The 22229-nt window shown below is 51.2% G+C and overlaps 2 protein-coding genes across 5 annotated transcripts; both read right to left on the reverse strand.

The window, feature by feature from the left end:
- Positions 1-1069: 1069 nt before the first annotated feature.
- ttc7b (tetratricopeptide repeat domain 7B) lies at positions 1070-17642 on the reverse strand. 3 transcript variants are annotated; one of them, XM_023828793.2, is made up of 21 exons: positions 17157-17636; positions 15721-15875; positions 14259-14427; positions 11572-11705; positions 11121-11242; positions 10418-10496; positions 10159-10331; positions 9991-10054; positions 9635-9772; positions 9411-9494; positions 9195-9299; positions 8602-8719; positions 8419-8476; positions 8266-8338; positions 7820-7980; positions 7316-7432; positions 6525-6622; positions 5717-5767; positions 3992-4132; positions 3625-3827; positions 1070-2150 (listed from the first exon to the last, which is right to left on the reverse strand). In XM_023828793.2, exons 1-21 carry the CDS (start codon positions 17275-17277, stop codon positions 1929-1931), a joined length of 2586 nt encoding a protein of 861 aa, XP_023684561.1. In that variant the 5' UTR covers positions 17278-17636; the 3' UTR covers positions 1070-1928. The 3 variants fall into 3 exon arrangements, with proteins under 3 accessions (XP_023684561.1, XP_023684562.1, XP_023684563.1); XM_023828794.2 differs by lacking the exon at positions 5717-5767 and having other exon boundaries at positions 17157-17632; XM_023828795.2 differs by lacking the exons at positions 1070-2150; positions 3625-3827; positions 3992-4132; positions 5717-5767 and adding an exon at positions 4221-4998 and having other exon boundaries at positions 17157-17642.
- Positions 17643-18140: 498 nt separating this feature from the next.
- Positions 18141-22227, reverse strand: brms1la (BRMS1 like transcriptional repressor a). Of its 2 annotated transcripts, XM_023828797.2 has the most exons (11): positions 22011-22227; positions 21570-21762; positions 21208-21298; positions 20969-21096; positions 20736-20815; positions 20564-20660; positions 20341-20430; positions 20113-20177; positions 19992-20031; positions 19502-19667; positions 18141-19279 (listed from the first exon to the last, which is right to left on the reverse strand). In XM_023828797.2, the coding sequence occupies exons 2-11, from the start codon at positions 21703-21705 to the stop codon at positions 19162-19164; spliced, it is 1011 nt and encodes a 336-aa protein (XP_023684565.1). In that variant the 5' UTR covers positions 21706-21762; positions 22011-22227; the 3' UTR covers positions 18141-19161. The 2 variants fall into 2 exon arrangements, with proteins under 2 accessions (XP_023684565.1, XP_023684564.1); XM_023828796.2 differs by having other exon boundaries at positions 21570-22227.
- Between the last annotated feature and the right edge of the window lie 2 nt (positions 22228-22229).

Raw genomic sequence — 22229 nt, forward strand, 5'->3', positions numbered from 1 at the left:
ATGTCCTCAGTGAAGGGTGGTGAGTTAGCAGTCCAGAGGTGTTCACACATGGGCTAGTCCAGCAGAAATAAAAAGACACAACAGGTTCCTCATGCACCAGATGAAGGTCCTCCTGAGCAGAAGTGCTGATATTTTCAGGGGATCCCAACTGTAGGAGCACAGGAACGTCTGGAGATGCAGCGGACCGATATATGGAGCTCTCAGCAGGGAAAGGGGAAAGGCTGCCATTAAGCAAACGAGCGGCGCAAACAGCAGAAATCCCAGAGGGCAGGGAGTCTAACGAGCATCGAGAGTCCTGAGGCGGCTGTGGGCAGGATGGTGCTGGGGGCGGGGGGGGTCACATTAAAGATAACAACATAAAATGGGTGACATCACAGAGTGGGAGGGCAATCAGCCAGATGATTGGCTTAATAGGAACAAAGCTTTCATTCAGCAGCAGGGGTATATAAACATACAGGTACTACTGTATTCTCAGGGACAGACGAGTTTATAGATGAACTGGGAGGGTGTCATGCGTTAGAAGCCAGAGTCTCACAAAGACTGAGGGGTTGTTGTGAGTGTGTGTGGTGGGGAGGGTCACATGCTGTATCTGATAGGCTCCTTCTCCCTCTCACTCACACATGCACAGCCCCTTAGAGCAGCGTTTCCCAATCCGGTCCTTGGGGATCCGCAGCCGGTCCACATTTTTACTACCGCTGACCCAAGAGCAGGGAGGGTGCAAAAACATGGACTGTCTGTGGGTCCCCAAGAACCAGACTGGGAAACTGCATTAGAGCGTAAGGCTATAATCACACGGTCGACCACCTTCTCCTACGCAGCACTTGCGTTATGCTATCTGAGACTGGAAGGAGCATTGAAACGATGCTCTGAAAGGGAGCGACGTTATTGCAGTGCTTCAGATGTGACGCATAGAACATGAGGACAGAGGACGGGGCTGTGCAGCCACCACTGTAAGGAACAGCACTGGACCTCATGCAGAATAAACCAGCTCTGCTGGGGTACAAAATAATGCCCCGGAGGAGATGAAGCACAACCGCATCGCATGCGACACAGCACCTGGACACTCGCATGAAAATGATACTTTTATTTCTAACATCCATACATCACGTTGGTACTGAGACGCTTTTGGCTTTACCCACATATCGACTGGAAGGGTTCGCACGCTCCCAAACTGCCACTAAAAAGCACCAAGTTCACAGGCTGCTCCAGGAAGCCAAGGAGCAGAACGGAAACCCCACCTTCTGCCCTTAAAGCGAGACGACGGCGACTTCACGCAGCAGACGTGGACGAGGCAGGGTCTGGTGTAACATCTGAGCTCGTCCGCCAGCAGGACTGGCAGAGACACAAACGAGAGAGGGTCTCACCGGTGGTGGGGGGCACGGAGTCGGGGGGCGCCAGCCGAAGGCAGGTCAGCTGACAGGCCACCTCCCTCCCTTTATCAGCAGGCTATCCCGATATCTCTCACCGCGAGGACAGGCGATTCCCCCACGCTGACACGCTTGTCTGATTCCTCCGTACAACCACACCCAGACTGATACAGTCACCTGACTTTTCTGCTCTATATCTTTGACCCAAATTAAAAAAAAAAAAAAAAAAAAAGTTAGCTTTTGGCAACAGGTGTGACTCACCCTGATCCCTTTTCAGGAGGGAAGGGGATGAACCTTCCAAGAAACAGGTAACAGAATTCTCTGGTGCCCAGTAATAACATTCCATCCATTCCTGTTCAGAGTTTACATAGTTATGTCACAATTCTGATGGGCTTGTACAGGACATGAGGACGATGGGATGGGTCAACACCATACACTAAAGGGGAGGACAGGACAGTCTTTGTCACATTGTTTCTTCCTTATTTTACAAGCAGTGTCTTTTTTTGTCACTGGCAAGACACGGGGTGGGACTTCCTGTTATGCAGGATGTCAGGCAGCCAATCAGAGGGCTCGGGGGATGATGGTGAAGGGCATGATGGGGCTGCTGGCCTCCAGCTCTAGGGCAGTCAGGAAGCACTCAGTGGCGGCGTCGTCGTTGCCCTGGGCCTGCAGCACCTCGCCCAGGCTGTTCCACACGTCGTGGGCTGTGGAGTTGACCTGCACTGCGTCCCGCAGGATCTTCTCTGCGAGGCTGTAACGCTGGAGCTGGTGCAGGATCAGGCCCTGGGGCAGCGGATGGCAGATGGGGGTGGAGAGGGGCAGGGTGGGGCAGGGAGAGAGCAGATTGCGAATGAGCCACAGACTCCCTACGCATTTGGACTTCATCATTATTTCCCAGCATACATCACTGTCCATCCCAATGGTCAATAATCCACCCAAGTGCAACAGGGCTTCTGGGAAATACTGAGGATCAGAGGTGCCCCCCCTAGAGGCGGGGCAGGTGAAGAGAAGTGATATCAGATACACAGCCATCTTAGGGGGAAATCCTCAACCAACCTTCAAAATCAGCACTTTGGGAAAACTACTTCTGTGGAGACATCCACCAAAGATCTATGTCGCATTCGTCAAACACACAGCCAGTCAGTGAGGCACAAGCCATCACTTTGCACTCACTCCATATGGCTGCCTGGAAACTGTACAACACCCAGTGACCGCTGTCACAACTGCAGCTGTGATACAGTGTTCCTCTCACCATCTCTACCCTGCCATCGGCCACAAATACAAAGCCTCCCCAGACCCTCTCAGGATGTCCATCTGCCTGGCATTAGCCAATGGAGAGATGAGACGGCCCTTTGCGGTCGCCAGCCTGCCTGCCGTTAGCCAATGGGAACATGGGAGGCCCCTAGGAAAGTCTGACCCGCAGGCACTAGCCAATGGGGATGCATAAGGCCTCTCCGTGGGCCTCCACCTGCCTGGCCCTGATAAATCTTGTCTTTAGAGATCTGCTGCCTGAAGGACACGTCCATCCAGGCAGAGTAGGAACGGCTCAGTGCCAACGTCTCTTCTCACCATTTAACATGGGAAGTGAGACTCGGACAAGCACCACGGGCTGTGCTCACTACAGCCGAGCGAGGGAGGACACACAAGCGTGGGTGAGGTGTTCAGCGAGGGCTCTCTCACATCCACCCACCTCACAGAGCCATCAGCAGCCAACCCAGCATTCACTGGCATCTTCAGGCCCTCAATGTTCAACCTCTGCATTCCACGTTCCCTCAACATCATCTGCATCAAGTTTTGCCTGGCCTGGGGTGGGATGGCAAGAAGGAAGCCCCGCCCCCATGCTACACCAATTCCCCAGCCCGGGCAAACCAGTATCTCGTCCTCTCCGCAGCCAAGTGACCATGAGTACTGAAAGCTTGGAGGCCGGGTGGAGCAGAGCCCGGCGTTCAGCCCAAATGGGGCAGTCAGGTAGCTCCGCCTCCAGGACGCTGGGAAGACACTGGCCCCGCCTTAACGCGGCGTTCCAGTCCATCTCGCAGGTATCCGTCGGGTGCCTGAGGAATCCCTCCACCAACCAGAGCTCTGCACATTAATCATCATCATCATCATCATTGTCCAGAGCCGTCTGGTGATATATACATACAAGCTGACCTCAGTGAAGGGTAGAGCGCTGATCATCCGGCCCCCCAACAGGGAACGATTTAGGAGCCCCCTGTGGCCACCCTGCCACCCCGTAGGTCACCTCCCCCGCACTCACCAGTCTCTGCATGGTCTTGACGTGGGTGGGGCTGATGGCGAGGGCCTCCTCATACCAGCGCCTGGCCTCGTCCACGCTGCCCCGGAGCTCAGCCACCTGGCCCTTCATGAAGAGCACGTTGTGGGACATGGGGAAGAGGTTGGCAGCCTCCTGTGTGCAGGCCGTGGCCTCGGCCGGCTTGCTCATGCTGATGTACACCTCCGCTGCAACGACCAGCACGACCCCCGGGGGCATTACTTGGACAGACACGTTTTATGTTTAATAAGTAGTAGCTCTCCCATCCTGGACACCGGAGTCTGAAACCTTATGAAGACAGGCGTCGGAACCGCTATGCCCCCTGCTGGCCTGCTGCACACACCGCACCTACCTGCGTGGAGCCAGATCTGCGCCAGTGTCATCCAGGGGTGGAGGGGACCTTGCTTGGGAGCGCTGCTCTGCAGGGAAGAGGCGGCCTCTGACAGCGCCTGCTCCACCCGCGAGGCCGCCATAGACGTGGCGTGCACAGAGCCTGGGGAGGGGGCGGAAACGAGGGTCATGGAGATCGCCAATCAGAGAGGGGGTGGGACAGACTGTGGGGTGGGGTGGGGTGGGTGGGGCAGGGGGGTCTGTGACATCACTCATCCTGGGACACCCCATTATTAAAGGAGGACCTGCGTCCTTCACATTACCTCTGGGGGGGGGGGGGTGCTTAGGGGGTAGGAGTGCCAGAGCATGAAGAATCTACCCCAGTCAGACCAGCGAGTTCCACTGACATCAGAGAGGGACACTGACTCAGACGCTGTCAGAAGGATGGATGGCGGCCCCCTAACGCCCCCCCCCACACCCACCCACCCCCTCAGAGCCCTGTCTCCAGACTCCACCCAGCTCTCCTCTAATGAGGCCGCTTCTTTCAACAATTTCCTTCCACAGCATGGTTGTGTGCAGCAAACAGACGGCCTTCTCCGGGGGCAGGGGGGGGGGGGTCCCCCAAGCCTGGGGCCGTGTCTGTGTCAGTGGGCGCCCTATCGCATGCTCCTGACTTTCCTGCCCGTCTCCAAACCCCTACTCAGACCCTATACACCCCCCTGCCCCGTGGCTGTGCCCCCCAGCCCCACCAGAAGATAAAGCTGACCGTCCCATTCTAGGCTGTTTATAGCATCATCCTGCAGCCTCGATCTGACTTATGAACCTCGAGGTCTGGAGGCTTCCGGTCCTCAGCAGACACACAGCTGCTCGGTTCTTCCCCAATACTGATAAAATAACCAGGAAATATGACAAACCAATCAATGGCAAAAAAAAAACACTGTGAGCAGTGGTTCCCTGGATGAGTTTAAAGTGGGGAGGTGATGATGATGCGTTGGTGTCTCCCACGGAGCGCCATCATCACCGGTCCCCCTGAGGTGTCCACATGTGGGTGACGATGTCAAGACCATGTGCATGCACAAAGAAAACGACAAAAAAAAAACCAACCAATCAGCTCCAGAGTCCAAACATTTGGCATGCGTCGTAGTGCAAAAGGTTTCACTGTGACAGGGTGACCATAAATGGCTGCGTGCAGGGGAGGGGGGTGGGGCTTTACTGCTGAATGACAGGATAGGGTGGGGCTTCACAGCAGGAAAAGCCAGAGCTTCTCTGCAGCAACACAGCTGTCCACAGCTTCTTAAAGAGACAGTGCGTCTTCCTGTAGGCCAGCTGGCTACAGCGGTAGCAGCCGTACCCATAACTTACCTCAGCCCGAGCCGACTCATTAAAACATACATTACAGATGTTAAACTTTAGACACAGGACCAAATTTTGATCTGAAGGCTGCCGGGGCCCAACCTGCCTTTAAACGTGGAAATCTCTGTGCTAACCGGGCTCCGGCGTGCAGCCCAGGAAAAACAACACCGTCTCTTTAATTATTAAGCACGACAAGCCATCTGCATCCAGCTCCCATCAGGCGGCACCACGCAGACAGGAGATGGAGAAACACAAGAAGGACGAGGCCCACGGCAGCATCCACACGCACGGGTAGCGTTCACGTTTGGTGGCGGAGGAAAGGGCACGTGACTGCGGGGTCCAGCGTGTGGGCGGAATCGAAGGGCTGGGGCCCTCCGAGTAAAGCACTACTTACAAACTGAAAAAATGGAGTAAAAACCATGAAAATAATCGTCTGGCGGGTTGCCTTTGAAATAACAAATTAAAACAAAATTAAGAAACGAAAGGAAAGGTCACCACAAACACAAACATAAACAGGACAGAGGAAGGAGGGAAGAGAACGTTACTGATAACAGCGGACTGGGGCAGACGGGCGCAGGGAAGGCCGACAGGGGCGGCTGCGGAGGTTTGGAGGGGGGGCAGACATACAACAGCACACAGCAACGTGGTGGGGGGTGGGGGGAGGCAAACTGCAGCACAGATTTAGATCAGCTCAGTGTAATAGTCATTTAACTGTCACATCTGTGAGTCTGTCAGTCAACTTGGGGGGGGGGGACGGACATGTGCTGCTTGCCAAACAGAGGAAACCCTAACCAATGACCGCGACCGATCTGGAGCGGCCCGTTTCACACGGCCATACTGAGCGGAGTCACAGAGTTACTGGTGACAGAGGGGCGTGGCCACAGAAGTGTGGGGGTGAGGCCTTGGGACCAGGTGAGAGGGGGTATGGGGGGAAAAAAGGGGGTCTGAGGACTAGCTGGGGGGGCACAGACCTAAAAGCTGAATAACCAATAAAGACAAAAGAACAACAAATGAACGGGAGGCGGGAAGACAGACTGACAGCTGGAGGGACACGGCCATAGCTTTGTCTATTTCTGGATGTTTCTAAGGGCAGCTGGATTTTAACACTAACAGAAACGCCAGGGATTCGGGGACAGGATGCCAGCGGCTTAATGGGAAGCCCTAAGCCTCCGCTGGGGCACGTGTGCCCACGGCATGCCCACCTGTTTCGGGGTCGCTGAAATCCGGCAGGGTCATGGTGTTCAGCTGCCGCCGGTCCGCTACGGCTCTGTCCAGCAGGCTGCTCCCGCGGCCTGAATCGCTGAGGACGAGCAAAAAACAGGGGCTGCTTAGACCTCCCAGAGTCCGTCTTAAAGCGAGCAGAAGAACGACAGTGGCACAATCCTCGCCACGGGGAAACAGTAGCCGTGGAGATTAGGGAGGATAATTAGATGATGTAACGCGAAGAAACAAACCGACCTGCCCATCAGACGTAATGGAAAACCATTGCACAGTGGCTGATTTCATCTGAGTGATGTGTAAAAGTGCTACACCTCAAGGGAAGGGGGAAGAGAGTCGTGTGTGTATAACCAGTGACGAGGTACACGCAGGGCCCACATGCCAAACCCCAACACACAAACAGCCAACGAGTCCTTCATTTTAATCCGTGAGCTCTATCCTCTGTGCTGTATATCACCTGGACAAAACAAGGCTGTCTTGATCTCATCACGGCAGAGGGAATGTACGGCCCATACATCTCTCAGCTTTCCAAGTGCTGCTTGGCAACACACTGTACCCAAAGTCTCCATCCCCTGTAGGCGCCAAAGAGAACACAGCGCCCTCTAGCCTTATGGAGGACCGAACTGCATTCCAAAGAGTCTCATTATCCTGTAGCCTGCAGCGCTCATTATTAATATGATGAGAGGTCCAGCACAAGGTGCCCACAGAGATCTCAGTCCGGCAGGCGGTACAGACAGGCCTCCCCCCAGTTCCCGAACGGGACATCAAGACGCACCTGGGGTTGGTCAGGTTGTAACAGGACTTCCAGATCTGCAGCATGTGCTTACAGGTGAGCAGCCCCTCCTCTGGCCCTCGACACAGGCTCTCTAGTTTCACCTTGGTGAACAGCAGCCTGGGAACACACGCACGCACGCACGCACGCACGCACACACACATGGTGCCTCAGTGAACGATGTGACAGTTCCAGTCCGTGCTGAGATCACATTGTGTGATCACTTAAACGCTGTTGCGACACAGTTTACAGATGTTTGCTATCCTGCAGCTCATGTTCTCTTGAATTATTTGCATGAATGATGTTTATTGCTGTTTATCCGACAATTTTGGATGATCTGTCCAAAGATAACTCAATGCTACAGCAACTACTCAACCATATTAATTAGGTTAGATGTGTGAATGCCTTTACTAGATAGCTGCCTTATAGTTAAAGGCAGACCCTTCGATGGCACGGACTGTGGGACGAACAGCGCCTCCTGCCTGCCGGCAGACACACTGCGCTCACATGAAGTTCTCGGGGTACTCGCTGAGGGCCATCTCCACGATGTTGAGAGCGTCGTGGTAGTGCTTCTGGGCAGACAGCAGCAGCGCCAGAAGGTGCAGCGAGTGAACGTCGTCGCCCTGTAGCTGCAGAGCCTGCCGAACGTAGCCCAGCGCCTCTGGGATCTGGATAGGGACAGACACACAGAGAGATACCATACATACACCAACCACCACACTTTACAGCAACACTCCCCACCACCGAGCCTATTACCCATCTCCATAGAAACCCAGACTAAATGTACGATAAGTTCTGCAAGGCCACGAGTGTCCTTGTGGAGCAGGACATTTTTAACAACCGAGAGGGAACAGCTCCTGAATCATGTGACCTAGAGCCGTACTACAATACCCACAATGCAGGGGGAGTTACAAACGGGCTGCAGTGGACGGCGAGTCAGCAGTGCGCCTCACCTGCCGAGACACGGCCAGCTGCAGGGCCAGGTAGAAGGCAGCCAGGTGATCTGTGGGGGACAGACTCTGGGCCCTGCGGAGGACAGACCAGGGCAAGTGCGTCACATAGCTGTCACACCTAAAAGCTGAACGGCGGGGACAGAGCCGACCCACCTCTGAAACGCACCCAGGGCCTTCTTCTGGTACTCCTCCTGCATCCCGCGCAGTGAGGCTGAAAGACAGGGAAGGAGCTCGGATTAGAGCCAGACGGGCTGCTACACATCAGTCATGCCGTTCAGCCAATCTTATGGCTTTCGGCTGATGACGCGGGCAGTTCCTGGGCTGGGGGGCACTTACCATCCGTAGCCCGCAGGCTATACACCAAGCCGATGGCCAAGTAGCCTTTGGCCCGGAATTCAGACGCTTTCTCTCCCATGTCCACCACCATCTTCGCGAAACGCTCACCCTCTTCCAGCTAGAGGGAGGGCCAGAGCCAGTGTCATCACCAAGCTGGTTGATGAGTGGGACTGCTCTTGGAGCCCGTTTGTTATGCCTCACTAAGGCCAGGCTATGGGTACAGACTAGAGGTGAATCCCAATATGCATTCTTGACCGTAGCTGTGTTCTCTTGTACCCGTTTTACATCATGATCGCCAAAGATCAGTTCCAATACTAAGAACACAAGTACAGAGGATGGTAGAAGTTCCCAGATGTTGGTCTTGCTCCTCCCCAAATATCCAGGATACGTCAGTTACCACCTCGCCAAACAAAACCAATCCCATGGTTCATTGTGCCCCAAGTTCGTTCCTGGAAGGCAAGTTAGCAAGACCGGTCTTGCCAAGACCACAGTCCAAGACCACGGTTTTTGCGTTCTTGGTATTGAGATTCACTTAGCACTGCTGGTCTTGACCTGAAGTACCAAGGGCAAGTCAGGTGACCTGCGGCACTCACCCAGTGCAGGCTGCCGATGCAGAGCTTGACGGCCAGCAGGGGGATAGTGGGGTCGTCCGGCTTCAGCCGAATGCACTCCTTCAGCACCTTGACTGCGCGGGCCGACTGGGGGTGCAGAAGAGAGGGCGTGCGGTGATGGCACGGCGTGGTGACGGCACGGCGTGGTGACGGCACGGCGTGCCGCGACTACACAGACCAGCATGCGGACCTACTCACCTTGCCGGCAGCCATCAGGGACAGGGCGAATTGGTACCACAAGTGGAACTCCTCAAAGGCGAATTTCATTGCCCTCTCGAGGCACTGCAGGGAAGCAAGAAGACAGTCAGCCACGGGCACATAGAGACACAGAGATACAGGCATGCAGAAAGAGCTTCGAGGACAAGCTGACATGAAGCTGGAGCCAGAATGCCCCCCCTCCCCCCCAGCCAGCCCCATCTCACCTCAGAGAGCATCTCGTACTGGCCCCGCCGGCCCAGTGCTATCGTCAGCAGGTCGTACACCACCGACGCACTCTGCAGGCTGATCAGGCGGTCATTGTTGTGCTCTGGGATCCGGCTCAGCACTGCGTCCCGGTTGGCCTGGATAAGGGGCGCAGGAGGGGTGAAACGCATCCCTAATGGTCCAAAGAAACATGCTGACCATCTCCCAGTTGGCCTGGACCAGCATTAGGTATGAACCATGTCCTTATTAATTGGGAGGCAAAAAATATATGTCATAGAGCAGAATGATCAAATGGTCCAAAAGCTCAAGTGCAAGCCTGAAGATAGAGCACCCCCTGGTGGCCAGCAGGACTTACCATGGACTCGCTGATGAGAAGTAGGAGCAGGGCCTCCTCTGTGTTCTCCTGAGGGCAGAACAGGCTGTGGGGGCAGAAAGCAAAGTGTGCTGTCAGCCTTTGGCCCCCTGATTCCCAGATGCAGGTGAGACACCAGCTCCAAACTGCTGCAATCCTGCCAGAACTCACTTTTCCCCAGAGTAGACGCGGGGCCTGCGGCTCAGGCTGTAGTCCCGGGCGAGGGGGCCCTGCCGCAGGGAGTCGTTGAGGGGCGACTGCTGGGGGGGGTCCTCTAGGGGGCTCCAGTAGCTCTGCTCACACATCCCCCTGAGAAGGATCTCGGCCAGCTGCCGGGCGATGGTCTGGAGCGTAGGAGAGGCAGCGTGTTAGACACCACACACCTCGTCCCGATCTTGGTCAGAACTCAGCGGCCCAACCCATGGCTCACCATGCGTAGGTTCTGTGTGGTTCTGGTTTCCACGGCACGGAGGATCTCGCGGAAGCGGCCGACGCCTCGGGTCAGATTGCTGGAAGAAAATGTGCAGAGTAAAAGAAAGGTACTGGACACCCTTCATGATGCACCCTTTGGGACCCACTACACTGGCCTGCAGCTCAGGGGAGACTAAAAAGGAAACATTAGGAAACAGACACCCAATATCCTGGCACCTTCACTTGCATGTCCTGGTGAAATAAACCAGCTCTTTGTCAACTGGAGACAGAACGTTAAGCCTAGGGGATGGGGGGGGGAGCATCTGACCAAACAGGGGTCAGTGAGCATCATTAACGTGCAGGAAGGCAGTTGGCCAATCAAATGATGGATGCTAACTGAGTGCTGACTGGAATAAAGTCTGATTTTAATTGACTGTTAGCTCTACTGTGAATGATTTTTCCACCCCTCTTAATTGCTAGAGCAATTAAGCCATGGGATTGCTCTTGTTGGCGAGATGCACTGCACTTCTGTTCTTAATATTGGAACTGGTTTTTCGGCAATGGAAGATGATGTAGAACGGCTACACGAGAACACAAGGATGGTCAAGTACAGATACTGATAAACAGCCAAAATGTCCGAAACAAAGTGTTCACAAGGTTAAACGGCCTGGCACTGCTCGGCACTCTCTGACATGCTTGGGGGGAGGTAGGCATCCTCTTACCCGTTTTTGAAGTGAATGACATGAGCCCTCTGAAGACCCGTCTCTAGGAAGTAGCCCAGCTCCTGTTCCTGGGTCACTGGACCGGGCTTTGGGCTGCGGTTCTGCATCCCAGCACTCAAGGCCTGGCGGTGGAGGATGGTACATATTATGAAGTGAAGTGGGGTGTAGACCACCTTCTCCCTGGGTGTTTAATGATCCTAGGCCAGTGCCTGCATGCACTACCCTCATAGGGATGGCGACCTGCCCGTCAAGATTCCACCACTGGCAGAATTTCTGACCGGCGACCATTTAGGGCACAGATGGGATCTAGCCGCAGGGTTGTTCAATGGCGCTGTGGATACTGAGGCCAATGGTCAGTTAGGGGCAGGCTGCGGTCAGCTTGCGACGGCGGTATGAAAGGCAGGATCCCGTCGAATCCCATATGATGTGGAGATGATCGCGGGTCAGCTACCTTCTCCATCTCCTGCAGATAGAGCAGGGCGATGTCCCCCGACTTCTCGTAGCACGTGATGATCTCCTGGTCCCTGTCGGGCCCGTGGCTGGAGATGGAGGACGAGGCTGAGGGGAGCTTCTCCAGACACAGACCTGCACACAAGTGACACATGCTGGGACTAAGCGCCACGCTGACGGTCCAGCAGAAAGCCCAACCTGGGATCAGGGGCGAGTTCCATCAACGCCATGTAGTCCCACGTGGGATAATTACCTCGATTTGCCCATATCATCCACACCGACTCTACACCAGACAATTACTGGGAAGGTATGGACATTATCTGCCCCAGGGTAACAACAAAATGGGAAATTGAGCCAGGGAGAGGGCTGGGAGAGTGTGCCCCAATAAGCCTATGGAGCTCAGGACTCGTGGGTGATGCAGATGAGCCAGGCATTAGGGACACTGTGCCGGGGGTCCTTATCCGACGCTGACTGACTGTCTCCCTCTCTCGCCTGCTTCTTAAATTCCTTGGTTGAAAAACAGAAAAGCTGACTGTTTGTTGGAGGGTAACCAAACCTCACAGTGGGGAGGCTATGTATTGTGCCTGACAGAGCATCGTGAGACTTTTGCCAAACGAATGAACTCTTGTTTACGTCATGACATGTAACCAAACTTTACTTTTGTCAACAGCACTGGTAGAGAGGTGTCCACACCTTATGCCATAGAGGACTGTGGGTGTTTTCAGTCTACAGATACACTGTATTAACAAAAGCTTTGGGACGCACCTCTCAGTCATTGAATTCAGGTGTTTCATTCAGACCCATTGCAATAGGTGTATAAAATCAAGCACCTAGTCATGCAATCAGGTTTACAAACATTTGTGAAAGAATGGGTCATTCTGAAGAGCTCAGTGAATTCAAGAGTGGGGCTGTCATAGGATGCCACCATTGCAATAAGTCAGCTCGTATTTTTTTTCCCTGCCAGATATTCCATTGTCAACTGTAAGTGGTATTATTGCAAAGTGGAAACACTTAGGAACAACAGAAACTCAGCCACGAAGTGGCAAACCACATAAAGTAACAGAGCGGGGTCACCGAGTGCCGAGGCACAGTGTGTAAAAGTCGCCAACGCTCTGTTGACTCAATATAATGAGTCAATATCTGCAGAGTTCCAAACTTCCTCTGGCATTAACCCAGCACAAAAACTATGCAAAGGGAGCTTCATGGAATGGGCTTCCATGGCCGAGCAGCTACATGCAAACCTCATATCACCAAGCGTGATGCCAACCATTGGATGAAGCGTAAAGCATGCCGCCACTGGACACTGGAGCAGTGGACATATGTTCTGTGGAGTGACGATTCATGCCTCTCTGTTTGACAGATGGACAAGTCTGGGTTTGGCGGACGCCAGAGAACGTTACCTGCCTGACTGCATCATGCCAACTGTAAAGTTTGGTGGTGGAGGGATAATGGAACGGGGTTGTCTTTTAGGGGCTGGGCTAGGCCCCTTAGTTCCAGTGAAGGAAAACTTAATGCTACAGCATACCAAAACATTTTGGACAACTCTATACTTCCAGTTTTGTGGGAACAGTTTGGGGAAGGTCCTGTGCTCCAGTGCACAAAGCACGGTCCATAAAGACATGGTTGGGTGAGTCTAGCGTGGAAGAACTTGACTGGTCAGCAGAGCCCTGACCTCAACTAGAATTGACATTGTGAGCCAAGTCTTCATGTCCAACATTAGTGCCTGACCTCACAAGTGCTCTACTGGATGAATGGGCAATGGACAATCTGCAGACTCTCTTGTGGAAAGCCTTCCCAGCAGAGTGGCGGCTGTTATAGCTGCAAAGCGGGAACCAACTCCTTGTTGATGCGTATGGATTTAGAACGGGATGTGATAAAAGTTCATGTAGATGTAATGGCCAGCTGTCCCAATAGTTTTGCTCATATAGTATAACATGAACTGTAGATCACAGTACCAGGACGGGGTTTGGCCTGACCTCAGGTGAACCCACCACGAGGAGAGCCCAGCACGCCTAAGTGGGGGAAACGGACGCACATGCACCACTTCTGTCCCTGTGACCCCATGACCTGACAATCGAGTGACTTATTAAAACTGAAAGAAAGAAGCTATCCTAGAGTCATTCCCATAGGCGGAAACAAACCACTTGAAAACCAGCAAGCCACTTCTTAGTAGGGTAAGCTGCTTGTGTCACTCATTTGGTCAAAGTCATTGGTTTACAGCTGTTCCTCTGTAAGTATGAAGAACGGCCATATTAGAGAAAATCAGCTGGATAAATGACATGAGAGAAGACGGTCTCTACCCGACCCACTGCTGGGATCAAAGGCAAGTAAGACACGTGAACTGATCCCAAGACATGAGACACTGCTGCCCCCATCAGGCCAAACTGTGACACTGCGAGTGACTTACTGTCACGACAGACACCTTAAGTTAATGGCAAAAGTTATTACAGAATTAAGAGTGAAATAAATAAATAAGTGGCTAAATAAACAAACAGGCCCTGGAGGCAGCTTCTAAAATCACACTGAAGTCTCAGGCTGTGGTTTCAGCATTCAGAGGTTTATGGAAAAACCCAACTGCCCGTTTAGGGAGCGGCACAAGGAGAGCTGTGTTTATAGGGACATTAGGTGCATGTGTGGCGCTCTGTCCTGTATAGCTTGGCACACGGTCACTCCTGGGCGGAACCTGACCTTTGGTGGCGTGAGCCTCGGCGATCATGGAGAGGCGGTAGACAGGGGCGCCCACAAGCTGCATGTCATCCAGCGTGACCTGGGAGTACTGGCCGATGGCTTCCTGGTAATCCCCCTCCACGTAGCATAGCTTGGCCATTAGCAGTTGGGCCTCCTGCTGGTGGTCGGGCTGGGGACACAAACCCTACTTATGTGGACTACACCAGGAACTCACCATGAAAGGAACTTCTCCTTCCAGAAGGCTGCTAAGCATTTCCATTACACGGGTGTGACTGAGGAGAAAGCAACTAAGGTGGAGTCAGACCATCTTTATCCTGTAGCGGCACTTGCTAATGCTAATGCATTAAGCTAACAATAGGATGAATAAGCTCGTGGGAGTTTTACTTACACAAATATGTTCTGAGGGCAGAAGGAAAAATGATTGATTCAGAGAGAAAACCAATCAGACTGTAGAGGAGGTGGGACCAAGACATCTGATTAGTTGGTCCTGCTTCCTCTAGTTGCTTTAACCCATCTCCTCTACAATCTGATTGGTTATTTCTCTGAACCAATCATTTTTTTTTCTGCCCTAAGAAAAATTTTTGTACAAGTAAAACTCCCATGAGCTCCGTGGCCCACGCAAAGTAGAGTTCGCAGGGATAAGCAGCCCCATCCTGCATGGATTTTGGAGCCTTGCCTCCCCACTACATTTAAAAGGAGTGGAGCTCAACACCAGAGGGTAGCAGCCAGTGTGAATTTCTTAGGTACCATTAAGGCCAAAGGCTGGTGAGCATGACTTTCATCTCTGTATTCAGCAAGTCAGCAACAGCCCCATAAACAAAAGGAGACAAGACAAGAGGGGGCACCCAAATAGATTCATCTTCCTGTGCTGTTTTAACTTAGCAGGTGATGCAATAACCTTCAGGAAGGGCTCGCCCACCTCTTCAAGCCACAGACAGACAATGACTCACTGGAGAGTCATGCCTCACCCAGTTTCACCCTTCTGAGGAGGGGACACTGACGCTATGAGCACAGCATGAATGGAGCCAAACTATATTCAGGGTAGGCTTGGGCTATGTCTGATCTTTCATACCATCTGGACATTGTAATGCAGCATAGGCGACTCTAGGCTTTTATACCAGGGAGTGCATGATGAGTGAGCCCAACAAGACATTCATCCAGATAAATCAATTAAAATAAATAAATAGTAAATGCATTTACAATAATTATTGCACATTCACATGAGTAACACTTAGCATTTCTATATGACCAGCAGGGGGTGAAATCGCACATCCTGCATAACCACCGATACGCTGATACATTTCAGCAAACAGCCACCCAATCTTCAAAAGATTTTAAAATGCCATGGAACACCACCCTAAGATAATTCCGGGTTTCTCTTAGGTGTGCCCCTGAGCGTCAGAGCCTTTCTCTTGAAAAACTAAAGTCCATTCAGGACACAGGAACATGCTTCTGGACCTACCTTGAGGTTCCCCCGGTCCAGAGCGGCCGTCAGATGTTTTCGGACCTCGACTAGTTTGGGCCGGGCACCCCGGGGACTGGCCCCTGGCTTGATGGGGTTCTCCTTCAGGTACTGCAGAAGCTTGGCCTCCCCTAGGAGCAGCTCTCCCAGGTCATCTGGGGGAAACAGTCCATGGCGTCAAAAGTGATCTTGGCCTAGTTCATGACTCTCACAGGCTTGGACATGATGTCTCATGACTGACTGATGTAGACATGACATCTTGAGGTCGTCTATGTTATGGCTCCTCCGATCAAACAAGCATGTCATCCATCTATGTGGATGGAGCATGAATGAAAATGGCACAAGCGACGTACACATCCTGCAGCAAACCGCAAAAAACAGCACTGCCTGCAAGTCTAACATTTTCTCAGGACTATACTACAGAAACAATAGTACAACTACTGCTAAGGAACAGTGTGTCTCTTGCCTATGTAGCCTGTTCTAAGTGAACAGCCCTCAGTAATGGGTAACGCCTTCAGTCTCTTTGCCAAAACAACACCGGCAGTGCCAGGTGGGTGGGGGGCCTCTGCCTCAATGTGGGGAAACAGAAGCATTCATGTCTGCAGAACCGTATCTCTTGATACAATCTGTGCTGGCCACGTGTAGCCTGATCCGGTTATAGACTGCTTGTTTCTGCTCCATCTTAGGATGAGCTTGTCTTAATTAACCAACTGGAAAAAAAACAGCGGAGAGGGGTAATCTGCCGGACTTTGTCACAGAGTTTGTCTAAATGAACAAGACGGGAATCAGTAAAGCACTACAGACATTGAGCCACGGAACTGTTCAGGAGCACCTTGGAGAGCTGCTGTCATCGCACCGAAGCCGAGAGATCTGAAAACCTTCAATATCTGTGGCAAACCAAGTTGAAAGTAATGATGTTCATTTTCAAGATGACTGTCCGCCTATGACACTGCAGGCCAAACTGCAGGAGGCACAATCACAGCCGTACATGTAAAAATAAACTAACTACTAACGCTAGACAGCTATACCAGCAGCTTGTATGCGAACAACAAGTCTGTTTAAAGATAAATTAAAAGAAAAAGAGAAAAATGTGAATTTGAGAGACACGAAGGGCTTTCCTGTCAGTTAGCCGGCTAGCCGGTTTGACAGGCTGCACTTTGCCCATTCCTTCAAAATATATATAACACAGCGGACACTTAAAATCAACGCCCGAAATGCTGTGAAACTGCAAGCTTGACGAGAAATTGAGATTAGCGCCAGAAGATGCTTTTCTTTAATGCGTCTTATTAGTGACAGCTATCCCCAGCCGCGAACCGGGGCTGAGAATTCAGAGTCAGCAAACATCCGCTTAACTTCCGCGCTCTTGTTCAGGAAACATCGCGGCTGTCGTACAGGCCTGTGGGAATAGCATTCAGCATGCTAATGGGCTACCGTACCGTTCGAGATGAGCTTGGCCGACAGCTGCCGCACCAGCTCAGGGATCTTGTCCCACTGCCCTTCGGACCGGCAGCGCTCGATCTCCGTCTCCAGCCGGGAGCCGGACTTCCTCGCCGTCATGTTTCTCCGGACCGCAGCAAAGCTGGGGAGCCAGAAGACGCCGAGGAAAAGTGGTGCAGCGCCGGGGAGGAGAGAGGCGAACAGCGACACCGCGGGCAGCCCAGGCGACTTTAATGGACATGCGAAGGGGCGCTGCTGTTGGACCGCTACCACGAGCGGAGGACTTCACGTTCTCGTCGCACCAAACCTGCGTGCAGCCTTGCCCGTACTAAAAGTACACTTCATCACCCATTAAATGGATATACAAATGGCTAGCAGTTTTTATCATAGTGTTAGCAGGCAGCTTTGAAACGCAGACCAATATAAACCTAGACTGTGAGCAGACATTTTATCACCGTTTATCATCCTATTACTAACCAGTCACTAGTGCATAAAAATATATGAATTTAAACACTGAGACTCCAAGTATACTTTGAGATTGTTTTGCTTTGAATACTATATTAGCTCCACGTCGACTGTGCAAAATGAAACGGCACATGTAATACGCCCCAAGAAATGCCTAAACTTGAACGCACACCATGATTCTTTTGCGAGAATACTGCTACAACCATTCAGGTCTTGCTGTAGGTCAACACCCCCATGATGGATCAGCACCCCCTCCCGTGTCCCCCATTTCCCGCGACAAGCTCTAGGTTCATTGTTATCCTATACTGGAGGAACAGTTATGGAACACAGATACATAGATTGATGCACATCAGCACACTGATTATATTTTTTAAACCAATATTTTTTCTGTACATGCTCACTTTACTAACAGAAAAGGGAAAGCATTCAAACATACAGGACAGGATATGTATATTACAAAAATAAACAGTACAGAGCCCAAAATCTCTAGAGATCAAAGCAACATCACCTTCACAGGATCTTTTTACAGGGAATTAAATTCCACAAACCTTTATTCACACATCATTTCATAAACAACCAGGTCACACCACCCCCTCATAGAACAATGACTCAAGCAAAATTCATGTTTAATACTGCTGTAGAGAAAGGTTACATACCCAAAACACAGTCAATAACCATGACCATTTATGATGATGAAAAAAAACACAATACACGAGAAGACTGACACTAATGGTCCAGACACAAAGGTACTGAGATCCTACATTTATGGGAAAAGATCAAAAAACCCATCGGTCCATCTGCTGATATTCCAGCACAACATCACCTCACAATGTCCCCAGAACATTTTCTCTTTGGCTTGGGTTGAAGTAGCACATTCTGGTCTCACTCTGCCCTAACAGATAAGCGGATCTCTCTGATATGCATGCTGTTGCACATTATTCACATCGGCAAGTAAGTTAAACCACTTTCCTACATATACACATTTTGGACAGGCTGCCAACTTTACCACTTTATATAATTTATTGTGAGGTTAAAATGCTGTCTGACCACTGGATTCTGCAGAAAAGAGGCATCCCAGTCAGAGCTGACGACATGAACATGAACTCCTGCCCTGTCACATTCCACAGCAAATAACAAGCAGATGGCCAGATGGGGGCAGCACACACATAAAAGAGACACCACTGCAGGCTGGTGAGCTTCTCCCTTTTTCAATTTCCTTTTCCTGTTTAGGATGAAAGTCAGAACAAGCCTACTGACCATGTGCAGTACACTCACATTCTGGTAAAGGCAGCTGCATCTCATTCCTTCTTACACCATGCTCTAGTTAAACCATCCCTTTCATCTCTCACTCTAATTAAGGAGAGTATTCTCCATCAACACTCAGCAAACACATGAAAGCTACAGCTCATGGGTGTTTGACAGAATTAGGCCAAGCGCTTGGTAGGGACTCATCTCAGCTTTAAAATGCCAGTCTTTTGAACGCAATATCTGTAAAACAGCACTCTTCAGAGGTCTGTGAGAGATGGGCCAGGGTGGGAATCACACATGTTTGATGGTGTATTTGCCCTTTTGGAGCTGCGAGATGTACAGCTTGGATTTGCTGCCATCAAGCCGTTTGAACCAGACCTCATCGTGGTTGATGGTAGTTATTGTGGCGCTGCGGGACAGAAACACATGTCACAGAGAGACTATGTACTCATCCCTGATACATGGACTATACCCAACCAAACAGATCACAAACCCATGCCATGCTAACCAGACCCATCCCCATATACAGATCACACATACCAATGACCCATCCCCCCGACACTGACCAATCACGTGCCAGCCCCACTCACCACCCAACATGAGACAGAGAAGCTGATTGGCAGTCAGATACCTCGTGGGGCACTCGTACTTCCTGTCGATGCATATGGTCTGGCCCCGGCAGTACCACTCGCCGTCGTATAGCAAGCGGCCATTTTCAGATCGGGCCTTGTGCTGATGTCGCTCAGGCTTGGAGAACGATGGAGGTTTAGTGGGTACGCTGGATTCCGTCTGGACAGCTGGACCGGCAAGGACCATCGTCAGGGGAGAGTGGACAGGCACCCAAGGGCATGAAACGGACCATGAGAATCAGACAGGCCAGCCCCCAATAGGTCAAAGAGGTCACAGCCCATAGGTAGTATCCTACAGACTCAAGAAAACCTATAGATTCTGCACTCTGCCAGATGGTACTATACAGCTGAATGCTGATGTGAGCCTTTCACCAGACCTGTGGGTTGTATTCTCTTTAAAATTACTGCCCTTTATGTGACTCATAAACGCCCTAAGACAATTACAATAACTAACTCTGAAACACTGAAAAAGGGGACAGAGTGTCACTTTACCATCTGTTTTTACTCTGTGGGGTCCGAGTGAGGCGACAGCCTGTAAAAACAGACAAACAAATAAATAAAGTGAACACATTCATCTTGTTAATTTCCATAATTCAAATTTGAAGCCAAACACCTTTCTGATCGTGGTCCAGTCCTCGAGGATGTCCAGATCCTGTAGCATGTAGACGATATATGGGCGTGAGAGAGTTAAAGGCAAAGCCATTTGCAATGTTTGGCTGACAGAGCTCCTAGTGTCATTGACTGTGACAGAGCAGCGCCATCCTGTGGGAGACCGAGAAAACCTAACAGAAGGAAGCTAGCAGATCCGGGTCATTCCTCCGGTGACACCAAAGAAGGATATCAGACACGACCACAGGCTTCTTCTTTTTGTCCGGGCTGAACGGGTCCTTCTTCTTGTTCTTACGGGACTGCAGCTCATCGTTCCACAGTTCTGAAAGACAGCATGACAAAAGAAGGCACCAGTGATTATGCCCCAATCGTGCTTGGAGGATATGGCCTACAGCGTGAGCAAAGGGGAGAAAAACCACTGCAGATTTACAGTGAAGAGATGCGTGGCCCCGTACCCGAGGTAACGTCGATGCTGTGCCGGTCCTCCTCCAGCCTCCGTATCTTCTCCTCCAGCTCACTCTGCACTGTGTCAAACAGGAGCAGCTTCTCACTCTGTGGACACAAGGAGCCGGGGTCACATGACAGCCAGTAAAGGGGAGGAGCTCCCACAGAGGGTGGGCCCCTTACCTCCCAGTGCTGCAAGGCGGCCTGGATCTCACACTCATATTTGTTCTTCACAGACTCCAAACACAGCTCCTTGTAGATGCCTAAATATGGAAGACAATAACAATGACTATCACATGACCCAAACTTTCCAGGATCTGATGCTTTATCACTTGAAGATCCCAACACACACCCCAAAAGCAGCAGCCAAAGCTGCCTGCACCCCCAGCCAGCCGAACACGCATTCCCATCCTCACCGGCCACTTTTGTTCTGATTAGCATGTTCTCCTGCAGGTTGGCCAGGGGCTCTAGGTACTCTGGTGCCTTTCCTGCCATCACCTCCTGCAGTTTAGCATCCACTTGTGTGATCCTCTCTTTATACAGTCTAGGAACAAGAAAACCCAGTCACAGCTACCGAAGCGAGAACCCGTTCATAAAAAAACTCTGGAAGGAGAAAGAATGGTGTGATAAAGGACGCAAAAACAGGAAATCTTACTGGTCTTTAAGGTCAGTGAATTGTTTTTCTAAATTAGTCATTTCATCCAAACATTCCATTCTTCTCCTTTCATAGTCCTCATCGTCCATCTCTACACGTGGGGAAAAAAAACATTGGACATCAGTCATGGAGTTTTTAAATTTTAAGTTGACACCACTATAGCATGCGCAAACATCGCTACCTCAGACGTATTTGTATCATGTGGACCTTCCTATTTTGGAACACAACCCATTAACACAACCTAGTTAACCTGAAATATTGGCGGAAGGTTTTCAAGTAAAAATAAACCTTTGCATATAAAAATGCGTATAGCTAGTTTATGTTACCCGCTCATTAATAACCAGGGGAATGCAGAATAACACCTGAGCTATCTCCGTCCTCAGACACGGTAGAGCTGTCAGTCTCCTCCTCGTCGGAGCTGCTGCCGTCCTGCTCCGGATAATCCAGCTCCATCTCCGCATGGTTACTTTCTCTCTTTTCGCGGGAATGAACCGGCATTGCCCAGCCGCCAAAGGGGCCCGATCAGTACCAAGCTGGTTGGATCAACAGAACTACCTAGCCAGAAACAACCGAAGCAAACGGCACTTGACTTCGTTAATAGACCAGGTTGTAGTTAAGCCAAAGGAATAACTACTTAAGATAGCAACGCTGGCATTTACACAAGGCTGCTATGTGAAAGCGCTACGTAGGTAAGTCAGCGGAGTGCCTAACCACCAAAGGTAAGTGATCCGATATGCGTTATTTGCAATGGACCGAGTAGGTAGTTATCTAGATACTAGAGTACTTAAGTCAAAACAAATCACCTGCCGCAGCTAGCCTATTTGGCTAACTAACTGACAAGAAAGCAAAACTGTCAAACTCGCAAGGAGATAACAGCCGTATCTTTCAACTGAACGTAAACTAGTTAACCTTTATATATTCCTTTAGACACACACGGCGGCTAAATTAACGTTTTCAGATTAGAGCAAAGTCGTGCTCGGCTAAAAGCTAAGCGACTACCGATCGCGTAAAGGTAACTGACT

Source organism: Paramormyrops kingsleyae, chromosome 14 (assembly GCF_048594095.1).
Source record: "Paramormyrops kingsleyae isolate MSU_618 chromosome 14, PKINGS_0.4, whole genome shotgun sequence".
NCBI classification, from domain to species: domain Eukaryota; kingdom Metazoa; phylum Chordata; class Actinopteri; order Osteoglossiformes; family Mormyridae; genus Paramormyrops; species Paramormyrops kingsleyae.

Excerpts from the sequence above, each read along its gene's own strand:
- ttc7b (XM_023828793.2), bottom strand. The coding sequence starts at position 17,277 with ATGACGGCGAGGAAGTCCGGCTCCCGGCTGGAGACGGAGATCGAGCGC. Across the intron at positions 11,243-11,571 it reads ATCTGCAGGAGATGGAGAAG|GCCTTGAGTGCTGGGATGCA; the intron begins GTAGCTGACCCG and ends CTCCACCGCCAG. Across the intron at positions 5,768-6,524 it reads TTTCAGCGACCCCGAAACAG|GCAACCCGCCAGACGATTAT; the intron begins GTGGGCATGCCG and ends GTTATTTCAAAG.
- brms1la (XM_023828797.2), bottom strand. The coding sequence starts at position 21,705 with ATGCCGGTTCATTCCCGCGAAAAGAGAGAAAGTAACCATGCGGAGATG. Across the intron at positions 20,032-20,112 it reads ACTGGACCACGATCAGAAAG|GCTGTCGCCTCACTCGGACC; the intron begins GTGTTTGGCTTC and ends CTGTTTTTACAG. Across the intron at positions 19,280-19,501 it reads AAGTACGAGTGCCCCACGAG|CGCCACAATAACTACCATCA; the intron begins GTATCTGACTGC and ends TCTGTCCCGCAG.